The 23,749-nt window shown below is 50.9% G+C and overlaps 1 protein-coding gene across 3 annotated transcripts in view; it reads right to left on the bottom strand.

Moving 5' to 3' along the window:
* The window catches only part of LOC139681370 (discoidin domain-containing receptor 2-like), a 72,857-nt gene that overhangs the window by 31,714 nt on the left and 17,394 nt on the right, over window positions 1-23,749 (bottom strand). The window contains exons 1-4 of one of the 3 annotated variants that reach the window (XM_071574719.1): window positions 21,401-21,482; window positions 7,993-8,128; window positions 2,864-2,966; window positions 102-330 (exon numbers count right to left, since the gene is read on the bottom strand). In XM_071574719.1, the coding sequence (XP_071430820.1) occupies window positions 102-330; window positions 2,864-2,966; window positions 7,993-8,056 (396 nt within the window). In that variant the 5' untranslated portion in view covers window positions 8,057-8,128; window positions 21,401-21,482. Of the gene's footprint in view, window positions 1-101; window positions 331-2,863; window positions 2,967-7,992; window positions 8,129-21,400; window positions 21,556-23,749 lie in introns of those variants that run through there. The other 2 variants (XM_071574720.1, XM_071574721.1) reach the window with 2 other exon arrangements.

Raw genomic sequence — 23,749 nt, 5'->3', positions numbered from 1 at the left:
AATCCATTCTATGATTCTCTAATTCTAAAATCAGGATGTGCCTTCTGCAGTCCAGTGGTGAGACTTGCCCTGTGTGCCCCAGGCCTGCCCCATGCCCTCACCTTCCTGCCCTGGCGGTCCCTCCAGGAGATCCAGCGCTCCCCGTTCCTGCTGTAGTCCAGCCGGTAGGCGCGGGCGAACTCCTTGCCCGTGGCCCGGGCGTGCCGGCCCTGAGTGCCAATCAGGGTGATGAAGAACAGCTTGTGCAGGTCAATCTGAAGGAACTGGACGTCTTCTGGTTGCAACAAGCCGGCTGGGCACCAGGCTCCATCCCCCTCTTCCCTTTGTAACCTGAAGGGAAAACCACATCCATCAAAAAAATGGCATTTTCAAGGGATCCAACCTTCCCAGGAAACACTAACACTTTGAGGATTGGGAAGAAGCAACCAAATCAGCACATGAGACCTGGCAGATGGTGACCAAATACCTCTGCCTTTGGGATGATGGTGAATTGAGACTTTGAGTCCTGCAGGCAGTTCAGAACAGCTCCTGTTTCAGGGGTCTTTCATTAACCACTCCAAGTAATTTCTTTCCCAGACATGGACATTCATGTTGATCAGAAAGAACCATCCTGCTCACTTTTACCTTGCTGGTAAAGTGCATCCTCACAGCTTTTAAACCTCACATCCTAAGGCCTGAACTCCTGCCCCACCACCTCCTGCAGGTCTATCAAGCAACAAGAGAATTCTTAAAAATACATTTTAGCAAGAAAAGTTCTGCCCATCTACAAATTAGACTGGGGCATCCTCAATGCATTTTTTTTCACATTTCCTTCAGCCATCAGACACTGCTGGGTGTGTGATGGGAAGGGCTCTGCTTCCAAGTTGAACACTGTGGAACCAGCTGCAAAGATTAAGGCATTTACCCTTGGAAATAAAAGGCTGGAGGAGATTGTTCAGCCTGGAAAAGAAAAAGCTCCAGGGAAAACTTAAAGCCTTTTCCAGTTCCTAAATGGCCTCCAAGAAAGTTGTGGGGGAGTTCTGAGAAGGGCCTGGAGGGACAGGACATAGGGAATGGCTTCCTATTGTCAGAGGGCAGGGATAGATGGGATATTGGGAAGGAATCCTTCCTGAGAGGGTGGGCAGGCCCTGGCACAGGTGCCCGGAGAAGCTATGGCTGCCCCATCTGTGGAAGTGTCCAAGGCCAGGCTGGACAGGGCTTGGAGCAACCTGGGACAGTGGAAGGTGTCCCTGCCCATGGCAGGGGGTGGGATAAAGAGGTCTAAGGTCCCTTCCAACCCAACCCATCCTGTGACCCCATGAATCCAGAGGCCAGCACAGCACTGCATCCACCAGCCCCTGCAGTGCCCACCTGGCCCAGGCTCTGCCAAGGGCTCAGCTGCCCAGGCCACGAGGTGGTGGGAGCTGTAGGAGTGAAAAACTTATCTGGACATCAAAAAAACATGTGGGCTTTTTAGCAACACGGATTTCCCAGCAAACAGCAAGGCCTTGAAGTGCCCTTGGCTTTCAGACAGCTACCCACCCCTAACTGATGGGATCAGTGTGCCAGCCCCTGGACAGCAAGGAAGGTGGCACCCAGGAGGACACACTGAAGGTCAAGGCTCAGGCTGGAGAAGAGAAGACTTTAGTCTCTGATAGGTCAGCTGTTTGTGCAAGACTCTCTTACACTGAAGTAGCAAGAAAAAAGCTGTAAAAATGCAGGAAAAGTGACTGTGAGATGTCAGGGACAAACATCTGCACAGGACAAGTGTGACCTCAAAGCAAATGAAGTCCAACAGAGGGTACAGAGGGTGCCTTCATGTCTTCACCCTGTGGACATCCAGCTGCCCTGGCAAAGGGATGATGGTAACAGATGGTAAATGATGCCCAAAGTGTTTGCAGTATTGGACATAAGGCATAAGTAGAGGACAAAATAGGTCTGCCAGTTTCCAGGCCCACAGGTTTGCCCAAACCCCCCTCAAACACAGCACACAGCATTACTGCTCCACCACAGACTAAGAAAAAGCATAACCAAGCACAAGGAGAATTTTATGATTTTTGGACTGCCTAAATTAATTTTAAAAACACCAGAGTTAACCTGAAATTCTTACCTGGCTTGCACCAAAACTGTAGGAGTATTTGGCATCATCACTACAAATAATTTTAAGGAAATTCACATTTGTGAATCATCAGTTAGTAGGTTTGAGAGAAATGAAATGACAAAAAATGAAAAGCCAAGCTTATGACAACACTGTAGTCCTGCTTGATAGGGAAGGAAAATCCTTCAGCTGCTTCTGAACAATTCCTGAGCTGTGCAGTTCCCAGGATTTTGAGTCTGAGCAAGCACAGCCCATTTCCTCAATAGGATGCTGCTGAAAAGTTCACCCTTATAAAGGATTTCCTATGATTTGCTTTAAAGCACTACCCAAGAATCCCAGGGGCACTGTCCCAGGCTGACCTTAAGTCACAAATCCACTGCAGATTTACTCAGAGAACTGCAGGAAGATGAGGGTCAGAAGCAGACTCTGAGTCTCCAGTCCAACCTCCTACTCACAGCAGGGCCAACTCCAACCACAGGGTGTTGGACAGCCAAGTCCTGAACATCCCCAAACACTGGGGCATCACCACCTCCCTGGGGTACCTCCCTCACCACTTCATTCTCACAGGGGAGGCACTTTTACTTCCCTTAATACTTAATCAGAATTTCCTGTATGTGACCACAACCACTGCCCCTGGTCCCTCCACTCTGCACTAACTGGCTTTAACATGGAAGCAGTGACCAAGCCAACCAAACAGCTTTTAGTGGTGGGGGATCTTCCTCAATCCTATTTTGGGTATCCAGGAGGATAAAAAAGCATTGATTTCTGTGCCAGAGATGAACCCACCGTGCATACTGGGGTCCTGTGGAATCATACCACTGGCTGGAGGCAGTGATGTCTTCATCCCTGATGGTCCCCTCGTGCATCCCCAGAGGGTAACGGCAGATAGCTGAGAATGGGGACACAAGCAAGAACACAACACACAAAAAATCAGTATGAAATTTTTCTAACTCACCAGACAAGTATAATTAGAAGGCTGGCATGCCTAGGGAATAAACACAGTAATGCTAAAATAAAGAATGCTAATAAAAAGCACTAAATACATCATAATTACCATAAACTGAAATTACATATTATTTAAAAAACCTACAGTATCATTCAGCAAGGCTGAAAAGTAGAACTTTACAAAGAAACATTTTAAGAACATGAAATCCCAAACCATATTATTGTTAGTGGTTGCACTGGCCCATTTTACAACGAAAAATTATTTATCAATGTTGATGTGACATAAAAAGGGAGCTTTTGTTAAATATTTTTCTTCCCTGGGAATAAACTGGATGCTTGAGTTGTGTTCAAATAGAAACAATTATTACCTTCACCAGTAACAAGGAAGAAGTTAAACTGCTTTAGTACAGGTGGGTAAGCGAGTTATAGAAACATCTGTTCTGTCCTGTCACTGCAGGTTGGAGCTCACATTTGCCCATCCATACTGCCCTGTTATCCCAGCCTGTTCCCTGTCTCCAGCCTCAACTGGAGCAAGGATTTCTCCCCAGCATGGGAAGACTCTCAGTGTCTCCAGGGAGCACAGACACAACTGGCTCAAGCCAGAGCCCCACGAGCTCAGTGCAGCTCCACACACCAACACGGCACAGATGTGCTCACAAATCCAACCTGGCCAACCTCTGGCCCCTGACAGAAGTTTTTAAACATGTCTTGGTGTATTAGAGATGTTTTGGAAAACTCTCAATCTTAATGTGTTCATTCAGGCTCAGCATTCAAACCATGATAGCAAAGTATTTCTGTCAGACTGACATCAACAGATTATAAAGAAAGTTAGACAGGATTAAATAATGAAACAATCAAAAGACAAAACCCACAGTCAATGGCAAGACAAGACAGAGGATGAAACCCACCTTCTTTTTATCACCACAGAAAATAACCCATCACAGGCTGAAGGACTACCCAAATTCCACACAGAAGTGTTTGCAAACAGAGGGTGCTGCAGTAAGGTCTGCCTGCAGCTGCCAGGCACCATTCAGTGCTACACACTGCTAAATCATCTTGCAAAGGAGATGGGTGGAGAGGTGACAATGTTTGCTGATGAAACAGATTATTTAATATTAAAAAAGAAAAGCAAATTATGGGAATACCTATAAAACAAACTAGAGAACAGCATTACACCTCTGTGTTCGTGGTCAGATGCCAGGCAGGGAAGGCACAGAGCTCTTGTCTCCTTCCTTCTCTCATCAAAAGGCAGAGAAGGCAATAAAAATTATGAAAAAGGAAAGATCAGCAGCCTCATCTTCACAGGAGGGATTACTGAAGTATGACAAAGATCATTTATATCCTGAACAAAACAAATCCTCACTGTCCCTTCAAATACCAGAGCCAGGAGCAATCAAAAGGTCAGGTAGGAGAGTTCAAAACCATCCTTAATCCATTAAACACTCCAAGGCCACAGGTTCCCAGGAGTTCAAAATTAACCACCTGGACAAACCCACAGCTACCACAAGCAAGTACCCAAGCACTGGCTGTGGAAGCTGCAGAGACCTGAGAGCATCCCTGAGGTACAGCCCTGCTGGGGGCCTGCCCATCCCTGCCGTGCTCCAGAACCAGAGGGAGGGGACCCTGCTGGGGTCAGGCCACCAAGCTGGAGGGGTGTCCTAGTTCAGCAGGAGGGACCAGCTAACACTGTGTGTGGGTGATCAAAGCTGTGTATTCTACCCCCTCTATTCATTCCCCAAGGACAATGGGCCATTGGCAGCAGCTGCCCAGGGAGTCATTGGCACCTTCACACCCAGCCTGAGGGGGTGTGGCTGCCAATGGGCCATCAACAGCTCAACACCCCCTGGCTCCCAGAGTTAATCACCCATTGGGTGAGTCCCTGCCCAGGGGGAGGGACTGGGTGCTCCCTGAGGGTACATAAGTGGTGGGTAAGAAGACCGTGGGAACTTCTCCTTGGATCCAGAGGAGCAGCAGGACCTCGACAGGAGGAGATCACCGCTCTCGCCCAGACCACAGCCCTCACCTGCACCAACAGGTTTTTCATTTCCTTTTGCTCTGGACTTGGGGGAACCACAGGGGTCTCAGCACAAGGGCAAACAAACCCCCTTGGGTTTGTGCCCCAGGACACTGGGTTATACTGCTGGAGTTTTGTGAGTTGAAAGCAATTTCCCTTTTGTGTCAGTGTTTTTATTGTAATATTATTATTAAATTTTAGCTCTGACTTATAATCTCTCTCGTGGTGAGTTCATTTCCCCTGCTGGTTTGCTTTTAAACCAGCACAAGGGGCCTCTGCTCTCCCCCACAACAGTCACTCCTATGGCTGAGGTTTCTCAAGAGGCCTGTCTGTAGAATTCCCTGGGAGGTAACTGGTGTCTACCCAGGATCAGGAGTGACTCTGACTGCTGAGAGCCACCCAGGAGCTCTTCCTGCTGCTCCCACGCTGCCCAGCAAGGTTATTTAGTAAACCAAAGTGCCCTCAGCTGTCTTGGCTCTTACCTGTCCCACCACAGACCAGCACAACCTGATGCATTGGCAGAGAGCTGGGATGTTGCTGAGCTATGGGCAAATACATGGAGATTTTCCAGAAGGGTGGGGTCATCATCTGAAAGTGCTTTTTGTGCTCCTGCAGTGGGAGTCCTGTGTGGTCACACCTTATTTAAAGGTCAAACACACACCATATGGCAATGCCAGATGGAGGGGTAGGTGGGAAGGTCTCTGGGGGACTGGGACTTACCACAATCCTTAACAAAACTCATTTGTTCACAACCCCATGGCTGGCAGACAGAAGCCAGAATGTCCCTGGCATCAAGGGAGGTACCTTCTGGGTGGCTGTATCATAGAATCAGAATCTATTGGGTTGGAAAAGACCTCTGAGATCATCAAGTCCAACCCTTGATCCAACCCCACTGTGATCACCAGGCCAGGGCACGGAGTGCCCTGGGCTGGTGATCACAGTGGGGTTGGATCAAGACATGGTGGATTCTCACTCAGTGCCACATCCACAGAATCACAGAATGGATTAGGTTGGAAAAGACCTCCGAGATCATCAAGTCCAACCCTTGGTCCAACTCCAGTCCCTTTACCAGATCATGGCACTCAGTGCCACGGTCAAGCTCAGCTGAAAAACCTCCAGGGATGGGGAATCCACCCCCTCTCTGGGCAGCCCATTCCAATCCCTGAGCACTCTCTCTGCAAAGAATTTCTTTCTGCTCTCCAACTTCAATTTCCCCTGGCAGAGCTTGAGCCCATCGTGCCCCCTTGTCCTATTGCTGAGTGCCTGGGAGAAGAGACCAATCCCCACCTGGCTGGAACTTCTCTTCAGGTTTGAGGCTCTCACCAAAATGCACATCATCAGGAACAAAACCATCCTTGGGCTCTGTTTAGGTGCCACCAGGACTCCTGCTTAGGTACCCCTGACCCTTTACTGTGCACTCAGACACACTCCCCTGCCATGCAGGCAGGAGACACTGAGGCTCAGAGGAACAGCCCAGCCCACCTGTCAGGGAGCTCAGACAACTGGTGCAAGGCAGGAGACAGCACAGGGCCCTCCTGCACAGGTCTGGAATCACCCACAAGGCAGCCCTGTTGGTTTATAAGCCAATGCAGGAGATGCTTCTGACTGCTCCTGGATCAGACCAGGAGGTCAGGATAACCCATGGAGACCGTGGGCATCACAGCCAAGGAGCACCAGCTGGGCCAGGGTGCTGGAATCTGCCTGGGAAGAATATGGGGCAGAGGCAGCTGAGGGAGCCTGAGGATGTCCCAGGCAGAACAGAGAAGAGTGAGTGGTTATTTCTTGAAGGAAAAGATTCCTGCAGGGGAGTGGGACCATGATCCTGTGCTCAGAGCCCACCCCCTCTCCCTGGAGCTGGTGAGGGAAGCTATTCCTGCACCTTTGGGTGTCCTGACTAACTTCTGTACTCATCACCACCAAAAGGAATTTGCATGGGACTGACCCTCCAAGTGCCACCCTCCTTCTTCCTGGACTTTTAACCATCAGAAGGAGATGGCAGCCCCAGTCCCACCCTCCTTCCTCCAGGAATTTTAACCATCAGAAGGAGAGGGCAGCCCCAGTCCCACGCTGGATGTGTGGTGGGGTGTCCAGGCAGGGAATGGCCATGAGCAGGGAGCACAGCAGTGCTGCTGAGCTCCCCCACAGCCCTCACTTCACTTCTGGCTGGTTGCAGCACAACCTCAAACCTCTGCAAATACCCACAGGCCAGAGCAGGGTCAGAGCCAGCCACAAAGGGCTCCAAACAAACAGAGCCAGTCCCAGCAGAGCCAGCCCAGGCCCTGGGGGCAGCACTGCTGCCTCACCACACCTTCAGCCAAGCTGGAAAAGGATCAGACTCCTTTATTTCACAGTCTGTCTCCAGCTCCAAGCACCTCATTACAGGAATTTTTGCAATATATTGCAGACCATTATCTTACTCATCTCCATCATGATTGCATCTTGCCAAATGCTGTAGGATAAGAGGTCCTGCCCTCCCCAAAGGGACTCACAGGCTCATATCCCTGTCTCCACCCCAGCTTTGTGCCAGGTAGGGTTTTCTACCTTTCCTTCCACACTTCTCCCTCCAGAACTCCCCTTGCTGGCTGGAGAGCTGTGGCTCATGCTTTGCTAACTGGTAATTTGTTTTCCAAAGCAAAGACAGAATCTCTGAGCCAGGTTTGTTCTGCAGGCCAGTGTCCAAGTGATGAAGGGATATTAAGAGCAAAGACCCTCTGGGTGGAAAGACAAAGGAGCATGTCCATGTGCCTGAGCCCTCCTGAGCCTGGCAGGAGATGTGCCCACTCCAGCACCGCTGTCAAGGAATTCTGGTCATCTCAGGCCAGAGCAGGACACTTGGGAACTACATTAGTGATTATATTTACATCCAACCTTTACACTCATAAGCAGCCACCGTGGGAGGCAAAGAAAGGCTGAGAAGGAGCGAATAAAAGGTGGGACACCAGAATCCTCTCCCTACCAGGGTTGACTTCGGTGCCAGAGGGCTCAGGCAGCGAGGCCAAGAGCAGCATGCAGAGGATCATGGTAGCAGTCGGAGGCGCCACAGGGTCAGACGGGCACGAGTCCTTCACAGGCAGCAGCTGCCATCTACATTTCTGAAAGACAAAGCAAAGAGAGTGGATGAGAGTCCTCCACAGACTGAGCTGCTCTGTGCTGTCACTGCCTCGTGATGGGCTGGGCAAGCTTCCATGCCTTCAAGAGTGGCTTTGCCCTCAGCCCTGCTCTGACCCATCGCTGCATCAGAGGCTGAGTGAAAAATGAACAACCACCTGACTGTCTGCACCACCCCTAAAGCTATCAGTGCAACCCAGCCTTCAGGCACTCAGCTGCCAAGACTCCTGGGTGGATGGACCCTCTTAACTGCCCTTAAACAAGTCCAGTGCAAAGCAATCTCTCCCTCACTGATTCTTCACTTTCCTTATTATATTCACACAAGCACTGAAGCTGCAGCAACAACAAACCTGGACAGTCCAACCAGACTCCCCAAGCAGGATTTATCCACCTCTGTCTGCACCACTCCGAGTGGCCAAGTGGGCACCCTGGAACCTGCCACACAACCTTAAGATGTATGTACAAACCAGAGTGAAAATCTCTCTCCCTACATGTCCACAGTGCTGCCAAAAATGCATGTACACTCACATGTGTGAGCACACCCCATTTCCTGTTTGGAAACAAGGAAAATAGCAAAAGGCCTTAAATGCTGGCAATTCCAGTGGAAAGCCATGGTAACACCCAAAGGAGCACGAGGTCGTATCAGCAGTTATGTGAATTCTTTGTGTCCACATTCATTACAAAGAGCCTCGGGAGGTTCCCATCCTGGAGGATCATTTTACAGAAGGCAGGTTAGAGGCTCTGCCTCGTAATGAAATGCCAGGAGAAAAGAAAACAGAACAAATCAATAAATGTAAAGTTGCCAGGACCAGAGGGTGTTTCTCAAGAATGCTCAGAGTGGTAGTAAAAAGGCAACACTGAAGGTTAGGATTAGTTAGTAAAGAAAGAGAGGTTACAAAAGGGCCCATCACTATGCCAGGACATAAAAGGGCCCATCACTATGCCAGTGCATGCAGGCAGGAGCAGCAGATGCCATTAGCTCTGAGATTTCTAACAAAAGCCTCTCTTTTTCCACCCAACATAATTAAACTGTACAAGTCACAGCCACCAGTTGCCGTGGATACCAAAGGAACTGGACATATTCCCAACAGACAGATATGCCACAGCTTCTTAAATGCAAAGGTAAATCCTTTGGCTCAGGAAATCCCCCAGCCACAGATTGCTGGATGCCCAGGAGCTAAACTGGGGTTAGAATCACTGAAGCTTGCCCTGTTTTGATTCTCTTCCCTAAGGATATGCTACTGGCCATTGTCCCTGCTGGATTCCATCACAAAAAGATGGCTCCAAGCCCAAAAAACAAGGATGGGCTTGAGTGGGAAGGGAGCCAAAGGCAGGAGCTGGAACTGGTGCTGGGCTGGATGGCTGTGAGTGTGCCCAGCTCACCAACACCAACAGACACCTCCAGGCTGGCAGCACCCCCCTGCTTCAGCCAACACACACCTTGTCCCAGTTGAGCAGGTGGGCCCAGTTTGTCCCTGTGTGGGTGTGACCAAAGCTGGGCATTCTAAACCCTCTGGGCCATTGCCCAGCAACTGTTCCCAAGGGCCCATTGGCAGCAGCTGCCCAGGGCACAGCTGAGCCCTCAGGCTGGGAGCTGGCTGGGAAAGAAGCCTGGCAGAGGAGCTGGGACAACTCCCCTCCAGGGACTCCTTGGCACCTCCACACCCACCTGAGGGCTCAGCTCTGCTCAGGGGCCACCAACCATTCCAAAATCCCCCCTGACTCCCACAGTCACATCCCCCACTGTGGAACTCCCTGCCCTGGGGGAGGCACTGGGGGCTCCCACCCAAACCTCAGGGGAGACAATCTGGGGGTTTGGGGAACCACTCCTGGGATCCAGAGGAGGAGCAGCCCCTGGACAGGAGGAGCCCCCCACTCTCCACCAGACTGTGCCATCATCTGCACCAACAGGTTTGTCCCTTCCTTTTCCTTTGCACTCGGGGGAACCACATGGGGCTCAGCACAGGGGCCACCAAATCCCCCTGTGTTTGTGCCCCAGGGGGTGGGTTACACTGCTGGGCTTGGGGGTTAAACCCAATTTCTCTTGGTGCCACTGCATTTATTGTAATATTGTTATTAAATTGTAACTCTGACATCATCTCTTTTGTGTTGGGTTCATTTCTCCTGCAGGTTTCCCTTTAAATGTGCACACACCCCCAGGCTGGCACCACTCCTGCCCCAGCCACCCCCACTCCAGCATCCTGGCCAGGGCTGCCAGGGGGTGGCCACCAGGGGCTGTGTTTTGTGGCATTTTGGGTGGTGAGTATGAAAAACCAAAGTGGTGGCAGGTAAAGCCCAAACCTCTGCAGGAGGTTTTGACCAAGAGCTCTCCAGCTGTGGTGGATCCAAGGTCCTCTTTCCCCCTTGAAATGGAAGGGGGTGATGGGTGATGGAAACACACTAATTCCCACCAGCCCAGGGCAGATGGCAACTCCCACAGATCAAACTTCTTGCAGTCAAGTGGAGGGAGACTTTGTAAAGGCAGTTTTGTGGCAGAGAGTGAAGACAGGTGGGTTTTAATTTATGCAGGTGATTTGCTAAGCTGTCCTAGAAGCTCCCAAAGCAGAACCTGCAAAGGGAAGTGCAGAGAGAGTTCAGTACCAGGACAGACAGTCCTATTACAAGGCCTGAGAAAGGTGCCTGTCATGAACATCAAGGCTTTAACTTGAACCCCCTGCCTGGAGGAGGTGATGGGAACACAGCAGAGACATGTTTGGTGGCCCAATCGGGTGCCCTGACCACGACCCAGCTGCACTATATGGGGGAAATTTGGGAATAGATCCTTCCCATGGGTGCCCAAGCTGGACCAGCCACTGAACACACCTCCTTCACTGAGGAGGTCCTGGCAGAACAACAGCAGCCTGGAAACATCTCCCAGGTGACAGTTGAGCTGGAGCCCTCAGATGGCAGAGGACAGCCCCCAGATGGCAGAGGACAGCCCCCAGTGAGGGTACTGAGCTGAGACTCAGCATAAGGACTTCCCTTGGAAAGCAAAGTTGTGCTGAGTGCCTCCCATCCTCTCAAAATGACCTGTGAACAAGCCCTGACAACGGCCACCAGTGTCACAGCAACAGGACAAACACACCACAAACAGCACCACTATCTCACCTGACCAGCTACAGACCAAGCAGCATCATTCAGGTGCTCATCTGCTCTATGCAAAGCTCAGGCCATGTTTTAAGTGACACCTCTTGTGCTGCCACAGAGTCTGTGACATCTTTTAAGCACCTGGATGTGGTGATAAGAATGTAAAATATCAGGAGGAAAGAAGGAATGAGGTGAAGGATGGACAAGGGAAGTCATACAGAAGTGCCCAAGCACCATGCCAGCTCCTGCCACCGAGCCAGCTGGAGGGAAGGCACAGGCTGTGGGCACAGGCTGTGTGTCCCACCCTGACAGCCAGGGGCTCTTGGGACTCATGGACCTCTGCAGGTCCACAAAAAGAGCATGGCTTGGGGGAACTGCAGGCCAGAACTGGAAGATGTGGCCACAGAGGCCAGCCTGGCCTCCAGGAAAGTAGAGGAAAGCTCCAGGGTGGCTCTAGAGCTCACCTGTGCCTACAAAAGTTGTCTTTGAATTTGGGTCTTGCCTAAAGTGTGTCCAGGACGAGCAGGATGAATCCTCTCTGGATGTGTCTCTCTACTGATAACTGAGGAGAAGTCTGGCCAGGAGTAGCCTCATCATTCCCAGGTGGCCACAATCTGGTGACATGAATTCTCACCTTTGTAGGTGGCAGTGATGGATTGTTTCCAGCAGTTCAGCCCCACACAGGGACCTCAGCAGCTGGTTCAGGCTGTGCTGGGTTTGTTCCTCCCACCACATTTGGTTCCCAGTCCTGGACCACCAAAGTGCCTGTCTGGGAGTCCCAGGAGAGATGCTGCACAGAGGGAGCAATGGTACCATTCCTCATCTTCAAGGGCTGTTGTTGCATAAGCAAAGTCAGCAGGAGGGTTTTTCACCCCTCTGGAGGATGAAACATTTAGAGGAGGTTCAGCCTCACTCAGGAGTTTGTACTGTCACAAATCACTGTCTGGAGAACTACTGGTGGTGATTTCTGTAAGTCTAAACCTCAGCCAGGAGCAGACTGGACTTCCAACTGCACACTTCCCAGGGCCAGGACAAGTTGGAATATACACTAAATACAACCCCATGTACAAACTGCTTAGAAATTATATTCCTAATGATTTTTTCCACATAGATGACTCGATACTTGTCCTTGTAGCTCTTTCCCTTGCATTAGAGTCCCTTGCTGTGCTCATGCCTTTCTTCCTGCCCTGCCCACACATACACACCGAGTGCCAAAACTACAGCACAAGCCCAAACCCAGCAAAAACAGGATTAGCAACATCCTCTCAGAGGCAAGAAAGTGTTAAACTCTGTTCTCAGGCCTGACTGGATCAAGTTGCTAATTGCAAACAGCTGGCTGCAGGAGAATAAAATCCTGTTACAATCATTGGGAGGGTGGAAAAAAAAAATCTACTAGTTGAAAAACTCACCAAGAAATGCAAAAGAGGGCACTTTTGCCCAATAAACCAGCAGATACCATGCCTAAAAAGCCAACCCACGGCTCCACAGAGAACCAGCTCGCTGTGGACCCAGCGGGCACAGGAGGGAGCTGTTCTTTAGTGATGTGCATGAAGAAGGTGGGACTTGGAGCTGCTCCAGGTACTGTTCTCCCTCCAGAGATCCATTACAGAGGTCTGGCATGTTTGCAAGCCTCTCTAGATCCCAGCTGAAACAGGCATTTGTTTTAACTGGTTCCTTTGCAGATCGTTACCTCTGATGGGACCTTCGGGTTTGCTGCAGGAATCCCAGCACAGATGCCAAGAAACTCCACAGTTATGGTGAAGACACGGAGTGTTATCACACACAGAGATCTGTGTACAACATGAGCATCTGTCCTAAATCAAAGCACCCCCAGATGAGGTTCAGGGTCATGAGGACTGGATGGCATCTCCTGGCACTCCTAAAGGAACTCAATCAAGAAAGAGCAAAGCTAATAATTGGGGCAATATCTGATGCTTGAGGAAATAAGAGGCTGGAAAGTGTCATTTCTCATTTTCTGGCTTCAAAATGATGGTAGAACATCCCTCTTTGCCTCAGGGTTCATCTGAGAGACCCCAACCCCAGCAGGCTTCCTCTGGAGCACACACAGCCCACACGGCTCTGCTCTGGACCAACCAGAATTTGACAAGGAAAAGGCTTAACAGAAAGAATTCTGATCACTTTTGAAAGTGTTCTGCTTAGTTTAAAATCTGAATAGTGACACCAGGCTGGAGAAAGGAGGCCCTGGGAGAAGGAGGGAACAAGTTTTGCTGCAGGTGAACTCAGAGTGTGGTCTCTCTCTCTAGATTCAATCAGCCACACAAGGTCTCTGTGTGACACATGGGTGGCACCTGGACACACCAAGTGACAACAGTGACACCAAAAATCAGCCTGCAGGGGCTGCAAGATCCTGGCATGAAGTGAAGGCTTCAAGAGGCACCAACAGAGAGGAAAAGCCCATTGCAATGTCAAGAACACAGAGGGGACAGGGCAGAAGCAGTGACATCACAAATGATGTCCAGGGCAGCAACAAGGCTGGAGAGAGAAAAACAATCAGATTTTAGGTGGAAGGGTTGGGTTAATAGAGATGCATGTGAGAAGTCAGGAACAGGAAAAGGGAGACAGGAATAGGCTCCAGCATCATTCTGATCTGGCATTAGCAGACCTGCCACCTCAAGAGACACAAAAGAAGAACATGTGAGCCTAAGAGAAGGACCACAACATTTAGAAGTGGCACTTGGGGTGGGGACAGGGACACCACAGACTTGGTTCTGAGGCAGTGGCAGGAGAATGGGATCATGAGGTCTGAGTACACTTTGGGGACACCCTTGTCAGGGGTGGGGGGTAGGTCTGCCCTGAGGCTGAGGGAGGTTTGACCCTCATTTTCCACTTTGTAGCCAAATATGTTTACTGGGGTTATTGTGAAAAAAGTGACACCTCCTTCTTGCTGGATTTTAGGAGAAAAACAGCATTCTGGTCAGCCATGGCACACTGGGAGGAGGTTCAACCCACAGACTCAAACATGAGAGTGCCTCACCCAGAGCTCAGAGAGGGGCTGGTGTTTCTGCACAAGAGCTGGAGACCAATAAATCCTCCAGCTTTTCCCACTGCCTGTTGGCCAATCCCACAGGAGAGAAGTGTCCTTGGCTTGTGAAACTGCACAGAGCACTTCTGTCACAAAACCAGATGTAGGGATAAATGAACATGCATTAAATGTAATTTAATCCATTAAGGTAACAAGGCCAAAATTAGAAACCATTAGAAAAGCAAAGCCAAAGATAAGGAAATGCAAATTCTTTCCACCACAGTGGTGGTTCTTAGCTCAGCTAATCCAAAAACAAAGCTGCCCTTCCCCACCAAGCCAGGGCATGGGCAGCCTGTGCTGATCTCAGTGGAGGAAGCTGGAAGCACTTCCCATGGCCCAGGCAGACCTGCCAGGTCCCCTGGAGGGGGCACAGGACATGAGCACAGGGCATTTATTCCCCACAAACCCCAAACCCAGGAGCAGGGGGAGCCTCAGGCACTGCAGCACATCCTCCAATATACAGGGCCCCTCAGCTGCTGAGGCTCCAGTTCCAACTCCAGCTCCAGTCCCACTGGGTCCACAGAAGAGCAACAAGGCTGGAGAAGGGACTGGAGCACAAGTGCTGTGGGGAGAGGCTGAGGGAGCTGGGGGTGTTCAGCCTGGAGAAGAGGAGGCTCAGAGGTGACCTCAGCACTGTCTGGAACTCCCTGAAGGGAAGTTCTGGCCAGGTGGGGGTTGGTCTCTTCTCCCAGGCACTCAGCAATAGGACAAGGGGGCACGATGGGCTCAAGCTCTGCCAGGGGAAATTGAAGTTGGAGATCACAAAAAACTTCTTTGCAGAGAGAGTGCTCAGGGATTGGAATGGGCTGCCCAGAGAGGGGGTGGATTCCCCATTCCTGGAGGTTTTTCAGCTGAGCTTGGCCGTGGCACTGAGTGCCATGATCTGGTAAAGGGACTGGAGTTAGCCCAAGGCTTGGACTTGATGATCTCAGAGGTCTTTTCCAACCCAATTGATTCTATGATTCTGCAGGATGGAAGTGGCAGGAGAAGAGAAGGTTGTTCACAAACTAACAGATCCAAGAACCTCCTTTCTCCTTCTGCAGACAGCAGTGTCCCTTACGGTCCCTTTGTGGAGCTTCCTTCCCACCCTGACAGGCCACAGGGAGCATCCAGCACACTGACATTTCACCCTGTTCCTTTACACTGGCATCTCCCTCCACCTTCCCTTTCTTTAAAAAAAAAACTATCCTTAAAACATACCAACTACAAGTCAGCAATAGTTCTCTCAAGACCTACAATCTTCCACTGCCAGAGTCTCCCACAGCAACCATCTCTGTGACACATTAACCACAGAGATGACAGATGGGGTATCAAGAGCACTCAATCTAAACCACCTTCCTCCCTCCCTGTTCTCAAGGGGCTCCACCATAACCTTTTACTTAACTGGGCTCAAACTTGCCTTGGGAAGGAGATCAGGTTACCAAGCTGCAGAACTATCTGGGCTGCAGGAGATCCTCAGGAGAGCATCTAATCCCTCCTCCTGCTCAAAGAGGGGTAAGCACCGAATCCAGAACAGCCTGGGCAGGACTTGGTCCAGCTGGGTCTTAAAACCCTCCAAGGATGGAGGCCCCCCCACTCCTCTGGACACTGCTCACTGGTTCCAATGGGAAAACCCTCCTTATGCCAAGGCAGAGCCTCCTGTGATTTCAGTCAACAATCACTGTCAACCCTCCTGCTGAGGAAAGAGACTGTTTCTGTCTTCTTGATTATCTGCTCCTGGGCATCCCCAACACCTTCTCTTGTCCTGACCAAACCACCCTGCCTCCACCAGCCTGCTCAGGGAAGTTGAACTTTAGTGTTAAGTTCCTTATTACTTTCTCCCAAGTCACCACTGGTGAGACAGAGGCTCCATCCAGAACAGATGGGACTCCAGTGGGACAGCTCTGGTTGGATTTTTGCCATGACTCCCACTGGCTTCTTCATGAGCAAAGCAGGGAATAACTGAGTTTGTCCCACACTGACACCAGGCACTCACTGCTCCCCAGCCTCTGCTTCGGGAGTGCAGGGATCACATTCCCACTGGTGACTATTTTTGAGAGGTATCAGGTGGCACTTTCTAAATCAGCTTATTCCTGGTGCTGCCCAGTGACACAGAGACTGAGGCTCTGCCACCCTGGCACGGGGCAGGGACTGGGGAGGAGCAGAGAGCAGAGCCCACCAAAACTGCTCCGGAGGGTGTTCCTCAGCTCAGAGCCCACCAGTGGGGGTGAGGCACCCTAGGAAAGCATAGAGGACAAGGGGGCACGATGGGCTCAAGCTCTGCCAGGGGAAATTTAAGTTGGAGATCAGAAAAAAACTCTTTGCAGAGAGAGTGCTCAGGCATTGGAATGGGCTGCCCAGAGAGGGGGTGGATTCCCCATCCCTGGAGGTTTTTCAGCTGAGCTTGGCCGTGGCACTGAGTGCCATGATCTGGTAAAGGGACTGGAGTTGGACCAAGGGTTGGACTTGATGATCTCGGAGGTCTTTTCCAACCCAATCCATTCCATGACTGATTCTGTGATGAAAGAGATGAGAACCAGGGCAAGGGGAACCTGCCTGCACTGCTCTGCTTGGGGAGCCAAGATGCTCCTGTTCCCAAAGCAAAGCCTCTCCTGGGAGCAGCAGCACTTGGCCAACAGCAGGGACCTCAGTCAGGTTGCAGGTCTATGATGTCCAAGCAGCATCTTTTGGCAACTGGTACAGGAATCTCATTAAAAACCACAATCAGAATATTTTTATGACCATGATCTGCTTTCCATCAGAGCATGTGGATCACTGAGAATGCTCCTTCTTTAATGTGGCATTGATTTACAGATGCACCAGCTCCCCCAGAGCCCTCTCTGGACAGGGCTTGGTCTCCACTGCCCACAGGGTTACCTGTTCCCTCTCTCATTTTAGGGTTGGTCTCCACTACCCACTGGTTACCTGTTCCCTCTCTCATTTTAGGGTTGGTCTCCACTACCCACTGGTTACCTCTTCCCTCTCTCATTTTAGGGTTGGTCTCCACTACCCACTGGTTACCTCTTCCCTCTCTCATTTTAGGGTTGGTCTCCACTACCCACTGGTTACCTGTTCCCTCTCTCATTTTAGGGTTGGTCTCCACTACCCACTGGTTACCTGTTCCCTCTCTCATTTTAGGGTTGGTCTCCACTACCCACTGGTTACCTCTTCCCTCTCTCATTTTAGGGTTGGTCTCCACTACCCACTGGTTACCTGTTCCCTCTCTCATTTTAGGGTTGGTCTCCACTGCCCACAGGGTTACCTGTTCCCTCTCTCATTTTAGGGTTGGTCTCCACTACCCACTGGTTACCTGTTCCCTCTCTCATTTTAGGGTTGGTCTCCACTGCCCACAGGGTTACCTGTTCCCTCTCTCATTTTAGGGTTGGTCTCCACTGCCCACAGGGTTACCTGTTCCCTCTCTCATTTTAGGGTTGGTCTCCACTGCCCACAGGGTTACCTGTTCCCTCTCTCATTTTAGGGTTGGTCTCCACTGCCCACAGGGTTACCTGTTCCCTCTCTCATTTTAGGGTTGGTCTCCACTGTCCAATGGTTACCTGTTCCCTTTCTCATTTTAGGGTTGGTCTCCACTACCCACTGGTTACCTGTTCCCTCTCTCATTTTAAGACACTGCTACAACATTTGTGTTTTCCCAAACCTCTGGAACACCCTCGGCCTTCCCAGATTTATTACCAATTGGCAGCCAGGATTCAGAAAGCTGCTCCAGGATCCAAAGTTGTTCGAGTTTCAAAGGCTTGGAAATGTTATCTTGGGTTTAACACCCTCCCTGGTTACCAGTGCAATGGGAGGTTTCCTGAGCTGTTCATAAAAGCAAGGCCATCATGCAGCTTCTTCCCAAACACGGGCAGGGTTTTACTCCTCTGTATTATCAGCAATCAACCTTTCCCAACACACAAACACCACTGATGAAATTTATTTGGTTAAACAGATATTGAAATAATTCTCCCTGCCCCACGATACATTTGCTGAGCTTTCCCAGTTATCTTCAGCTTTCCTTATCAACTGCCTACCTTTCAAAATACCGACTTTACTGTAACAGCTACTTATCTACAACCTTTGTTTTGCAAATTGCTCATAGTGGAATCTATTTGAAAGCTACAACATGATTACTGGGATGGACTCTGCAAAGCCACTAGAGAAGCAGCAGCACTCAGTACCCAGCACCAGGCTGAGAGCTGCTGGTTTTTGCAAGGGTGGAGGCCAAAATCTAAGGGAGTTCAGTGAAAATCAAACCAGAAACATGACTTTGGAACATCTACTAATTTAACTGGCTATGTGGTCTCCATCAAACCACTGCAGAAATGCTGGTACAACTAAAGCTACATTCTATGAGTTTTCATAGAATCACAGAATCAGTTGGGTTGGAAGAGACCTCTGAGATCATCAAGTTCAACCCTTGATCCAACCCCACTGTGATAACTAGATCATGGCACTCTGCCACGTCCAGTCTCACCTTAAACACCTTCAGGGATGGAGAGTCCACCCCCTCTCTGGGCAGCCCATTCCAATCCCTGAGCACTCTCTCTACAAAGAAGTTTTTTCTGCTCTCCAACTTCAATTTCCCCTGGCAGAGCTTGAGCCCATCGTGCCCCCTTGTCCTATTGCTGAGTGCCTGGGAGAAGAGACCAACCCCCACCTGGCCAGAACTTCCCTTCAGGCAGTTCCAGACAGTGCTGAGGTCACCTCTGAGCCTCCTCTTCTCCAGGCTGAACACCCCCAGCTCCCTCAGCCTCTCCCCACAGCACTTGTGCTCAAGTTTTGTAATGTCTCTTCATATTTGTAAAAATAAAACTCAGGGCACACAGCCCCTGCCCTCACCTTGAGGAGCACTGTGGGCTCTGCTCCAGTCTCACCAGAAAACATTTTTAAATGTGAAGAGCCACATCCTACAGCTACAGGAAGATATCAAAGCTGAGGAAGCTTTCCCAGCAGCAAAACTTGCCATCACTTCCTGCACCTGACAGGCTGAAATAACCCCCAAGTGCAGTGGGTGGGTTTGCTCTGCCCTCCCACAGCCCGAGCCAGAGGGGACAGGCAGGCTGTGACCTCGGTGGGTTCCACTTCTCCAGAGGCTGAGCAGAACCTCCACCCTGCCCCACACCACAGCAGCCAAGCCTGGGAACAAACAGCTACTTCATTCAGCTCCAGCAAAGTTTGCTTATGATCCAAAGCAGTTTGAAAGTTTAATTTATGAAGTGCCTGGTAAAGATGGAGCAGTGAGTGGCAACACTCAGAGATCACCTGAAACCACTGCATGGAGCTGGAGACTCCAGGGAGCATTTCCAGGCAGGTCTCACCACGTTCCACTGGGTTTACTATTTACTAGCACAACTCCACAAGGAAAATTTAACTTCCCATGTACAGAGATGAAACTGCCATTAATGAACTAAATGCTCCAGCAAAATACCTTGCATGACAACAGCTCAGAGAAGATCTCTGCTTACCACAATGCAGTTCAAGCAATCAAACCAAATGTTCTGCTTATAAACAAAGGGAAAGCCAAGGACACAGAGAAAGCTCAAGCAGCATTTCACAGCTCGGGAAAGGCAGAATTCTGGTCACATTTGCTCAAGACAGACCAGAAAACAGGAGCCCACAGAGAAGTAAAAAGATTTAGCAATTACACAAAAGGCAGGTAGCTGTAGGAAAATGTTGGGATAGTTTGAGGCAAAGGCAAGAGAAACACAAGAAATGAGAAGGGAGGAAAAAGAAAACGTGTAAAACAATGACCAAAAAAAGGACCCCATTTACTTCTTTTCCATATTGAAAATGAAGTGAAATTAAAAAACAACAAATTAAAACTAAGGAAATGAAATTCCACAGCATACCATGCACATTAAGCCTCTGGGACATATTGCCACAGAGCAATGTGGGAGTAATTCAATAAAATATTGGAAGTGGATCTACACAATAAGAACATCTGTGATTCCATTAACATGAAAAGAGAGCACACTGGATATAAATTCTCCTCTAGCCAGGCCTAAGCAAAGCAGTAACTGATGTGAGCAGAGAGTTATCTCCTGCCCAGGCAGGTTATTGCACATTTTGTGCACTCGGGCTCTGGGGCTTTCCTGTGCCCACGATAAGATGGTGCCTGAGTAGGTGGGCTGTGATCCCAGCCAGTCTGGCAAGCTCTGCACAGAGATCACATTTCAGTGTTCAGCAGCTTATTGTGCAGCTTCTCAATAAGAGAAACAACACTACCCACCTTTTTATTATTTTTTTTAAGCAAAGATTATCCTCTGTGACAAAGAATGGCAGATGAAATTTCAGCCAAACCTATTAAATAAATACCTGTGGAGCAGTGACCGACTCTGGAATGCTCTGCTGGAAACAGCTATTTTGGAAAGTTCTCAGCACCTGAAAAATTGGGTTTACTGAGGAAATAAATCAGATTTATCTACAGGGACTGCCACTGGAGAGCCCCATGGTTAACCCTAACAACAAGGATCCTCAGGTGCAGCTTCCCACATAGTCATACTCCGTGTTTTAGGCTAAATGGGAGTCTGAGAAAGTTTGACAAGGATCAAAATTGCAGTAGGTGCTTCAGGAGGGGACAGGTCTGCCTGTCCTCGGGACAAGAGGGAACACAAGGATGGTGCAGGCACAGAGCTCGTGTGGGGCAGGAGCCCCCAGGGCTCAGGGGCACCAACCTTCCCATCAGCCACAAGCAACTTGCTGCCAGCCTCAGTTCTGGCACATCTCCCTCAGCCTTAGCCCTGAAACATCTCAGGCACTTCAAAGACCTGAAACATCTAAGGCACCTCAGAGATCAAACACCACACACTTTCCAGGAGAGCCCCAGAAACCACTTCTGGCCAGAACCCCACCAGCCACCTTCACATTTCTGCCCACAAAAGACCCTGCAAATCCAAGAGGTCCCCAGGCACACAGCCCTGAAGGGAAACCCATGGCTTGTGAGCCCTCCCACAGCTGCAGGAGGGGTGCCAAGAGCCACCATGTCCCCACCAGCCATGGGGGAAAAGCCTTCACCTCCCAGCACTGCCACCTCCACAAACCCCTGCACTTCCAACAAGTCTCCAAAGGCATTTGTGCTTTATCCCAGGACAGAAATATGGGGGGAAAGCAGGACACAAGCTGAGAGCCAGGTTAAGCTGAAGGGCCCTACCTGCCCCTCCTGGGGTCTGCTGAGCACAGGGAACAGCTGCCATGTCTCTTTAGAGCTCCACAGGTTGAGCCAGGCTGTAGTTTCGACATTCCTTGCAACTTTCCACCAGCACACATGATATGTTCAAACTTGAGTAACTCCTCCCTCCTCCCTCCCTCTGCACACACAGACAGGCCCAGGAGATGGCCCTGCCTCTATCATCCCAGTTCCTATAGCAACTCCTGACCCAGCAGATGGAAACAGAGCTGTTTTCTAGGCAAATCTGCCTTCTTGGATTCCTCTGCTCTTCCCTGCTGTTGGCCCCTCCTTGCTCCAGTGCTCTCCCTGGGGGCTGCTCCGCTGGCACTTGGCCCAGACTTTGCCTGGAGGAAGGCCAAGCTTTGAATTCATTTAGTAAAACCACAACATAAAGCAGCTCTCCTGCTCAGGAAGCAGGGCCCGTGTAGTCCCAGGGGCAGCCCAGGCACCGCAGACCAGCCTGCACCTCCTTGTTTAACACGGCTCCCTGTGCTCCCAGCGGGAATCCCGGTGGGAACAGCACCATCCTCACCTTCACCCTCACCAGCCTCTGCCATCCATGAGGAAAGGTAAAAAGCAGAGATAGAACCGGTCATTTATTAAGCAAGTCCTGCTGACAGAATTATTGTAACCCCGGGCACTTCTCAGATATTTGGAGTTCTGCCTCCAAAGTTTTTCCTGGAAGAGGGAGAGTCCAGCAGGGACACCAGGGCTGCTCATCACAACAGCTCACCCCTATTGCCTTCCTCAGCTCGGGGTCCTGCAGGGGTGAAGGTCACCAGTGCAGCTGTCAGACAGCTGTGTGACACCACATGCACTGCCTTTGCTCTTAAAATACAGAGAGAGAGAAAACACAGAGCTCAATACCAGACTGTGGCACTTTGGGGGAACCTCACAGGCAGGTGACACTGCTAAGGCTCCACCCATGGTGGCAGGACAACCAGGACCACAGGAGATGGAGGCATTGAGCTGGGCACAGGGACCAGAAGGCTGTGGCACCCTGGCAGACCACCCACCTCTGCCACAGGGGCTACAGAACTGCTGCAAAGCCATTGCACCCCCTGCACCAGCTGCTGCCCCTGCCCATTGGGCTCTGCTGCAAACCCACTGCCATGGCCACTGCAGAGCCCCAGGGCACACACAGGGCTGGGGCCACGCTCACCTGGGTGACCAGGCCACTGGGATTGGACAGGAACATCCCCTGGGGACACTGGTTTATACCCCCAGTTAGGGTACCAGCAGCAGAGGGAGACCAAATCACAGAATCGATCGGGTTGGAAAAGACCTCCGAGATCATCAAGTCCAACCCTTGGGCCAACTCCAGTCCCTTTACCAGATCATGGCACTCAGTGCCACGGCCAAGCTCAGCTGAAAAACCTCCAGGGATGGGGAATCCACCCCCTCTCTGGGCAGCCCATTCCAATCCCTGAGCACTCTCTCTGCAAAGAATTTCTTTCTGCTCTCCAACTTCAATTTCCCCTGGCAGAGCTTGAGCCCATCGTGCCCCCTTGTCCTATTGCTGAGTGCCTGGGAGAAGAGACCAACCCCCACCTGGCCAGAACTTCCCTTCAGGCAGTTCCAGACAGTGCTGAGGTCACCTCTGAGCCTCCTCTTCTCCAGGCTGAACACCCCCAGCTCCCTCAGCCTCTCCCCACAGCACTTGTGCTCCAGTCCCTTCTCCAGCCTCGTTGCTCTTCTCTGGCCCCGCTCCAGCCCCTCAATCTCTTTCCTCAACTGAGGGGCCCAGAACTGAACACAACACTCAAAGTGTGGCCTCCCCAAGGCAGAGTCCAGGGGAAGGGTCACTGCCCTGGGCCTGCTGGCCACACTAGTTTGGATCCAGGCCAGGATCCCCTTGGCCTTCTTGGCCACCTGGGCACACTGGTGGCTCCTGTTGAGCTTCCTGTCCCTCAGTCCCCCCAGGTCCCTCTGCCTGGCTGCTCTCCAGCCACTCTGTGCCCAGCCTGGAGCGCTGCAGGGGGTTGTTGTAGCCAAAGGGCAGGACCTGCACTTGGCCTTATTGAACCTCATCCCATTGGAATCAGCCCATCTCTCCAGTCTATCCAAAGAGCAGATGCACTTTGCTGACCTGCCTGTCTGGAGGTGCAGGTGCCAGCCTGGCTCCTGCAAGGACAGTGGTGTCCCCCATGGACACATGGCAGGGGCAAACACCCTCCTGGGGCCAGCAGTGCAGGGCTGTGACAGCAGTGCTGGGCTGGGAAGTGGGTCCAGGACTCACAAGGACTCCACAGCAGACACTGAGAACTGGGGACAGCACCACTCAGCCTGTCCCTCAGATTCCCCCAAGCCACTCCAGCTCCAGGCAGGAAT

This window comes from Pithys albifrons, chromosome 20 (assembly GCF_047495875.1).
Source record: "Pithys albifrons albifrons isolate INPA30051 chromosome 20, PitAlb_v1, whole genome shotgun sequence".
NCBI classification, from domain to species: Eukaryota; Metazoa; Chordata; class Aves; order Passeriformes; family Thamnophilidae; genus Pithys; species Pithys albifrons.
This window is presented reverse-complemented; position numbering and strand designations above follow the sequence as displayed.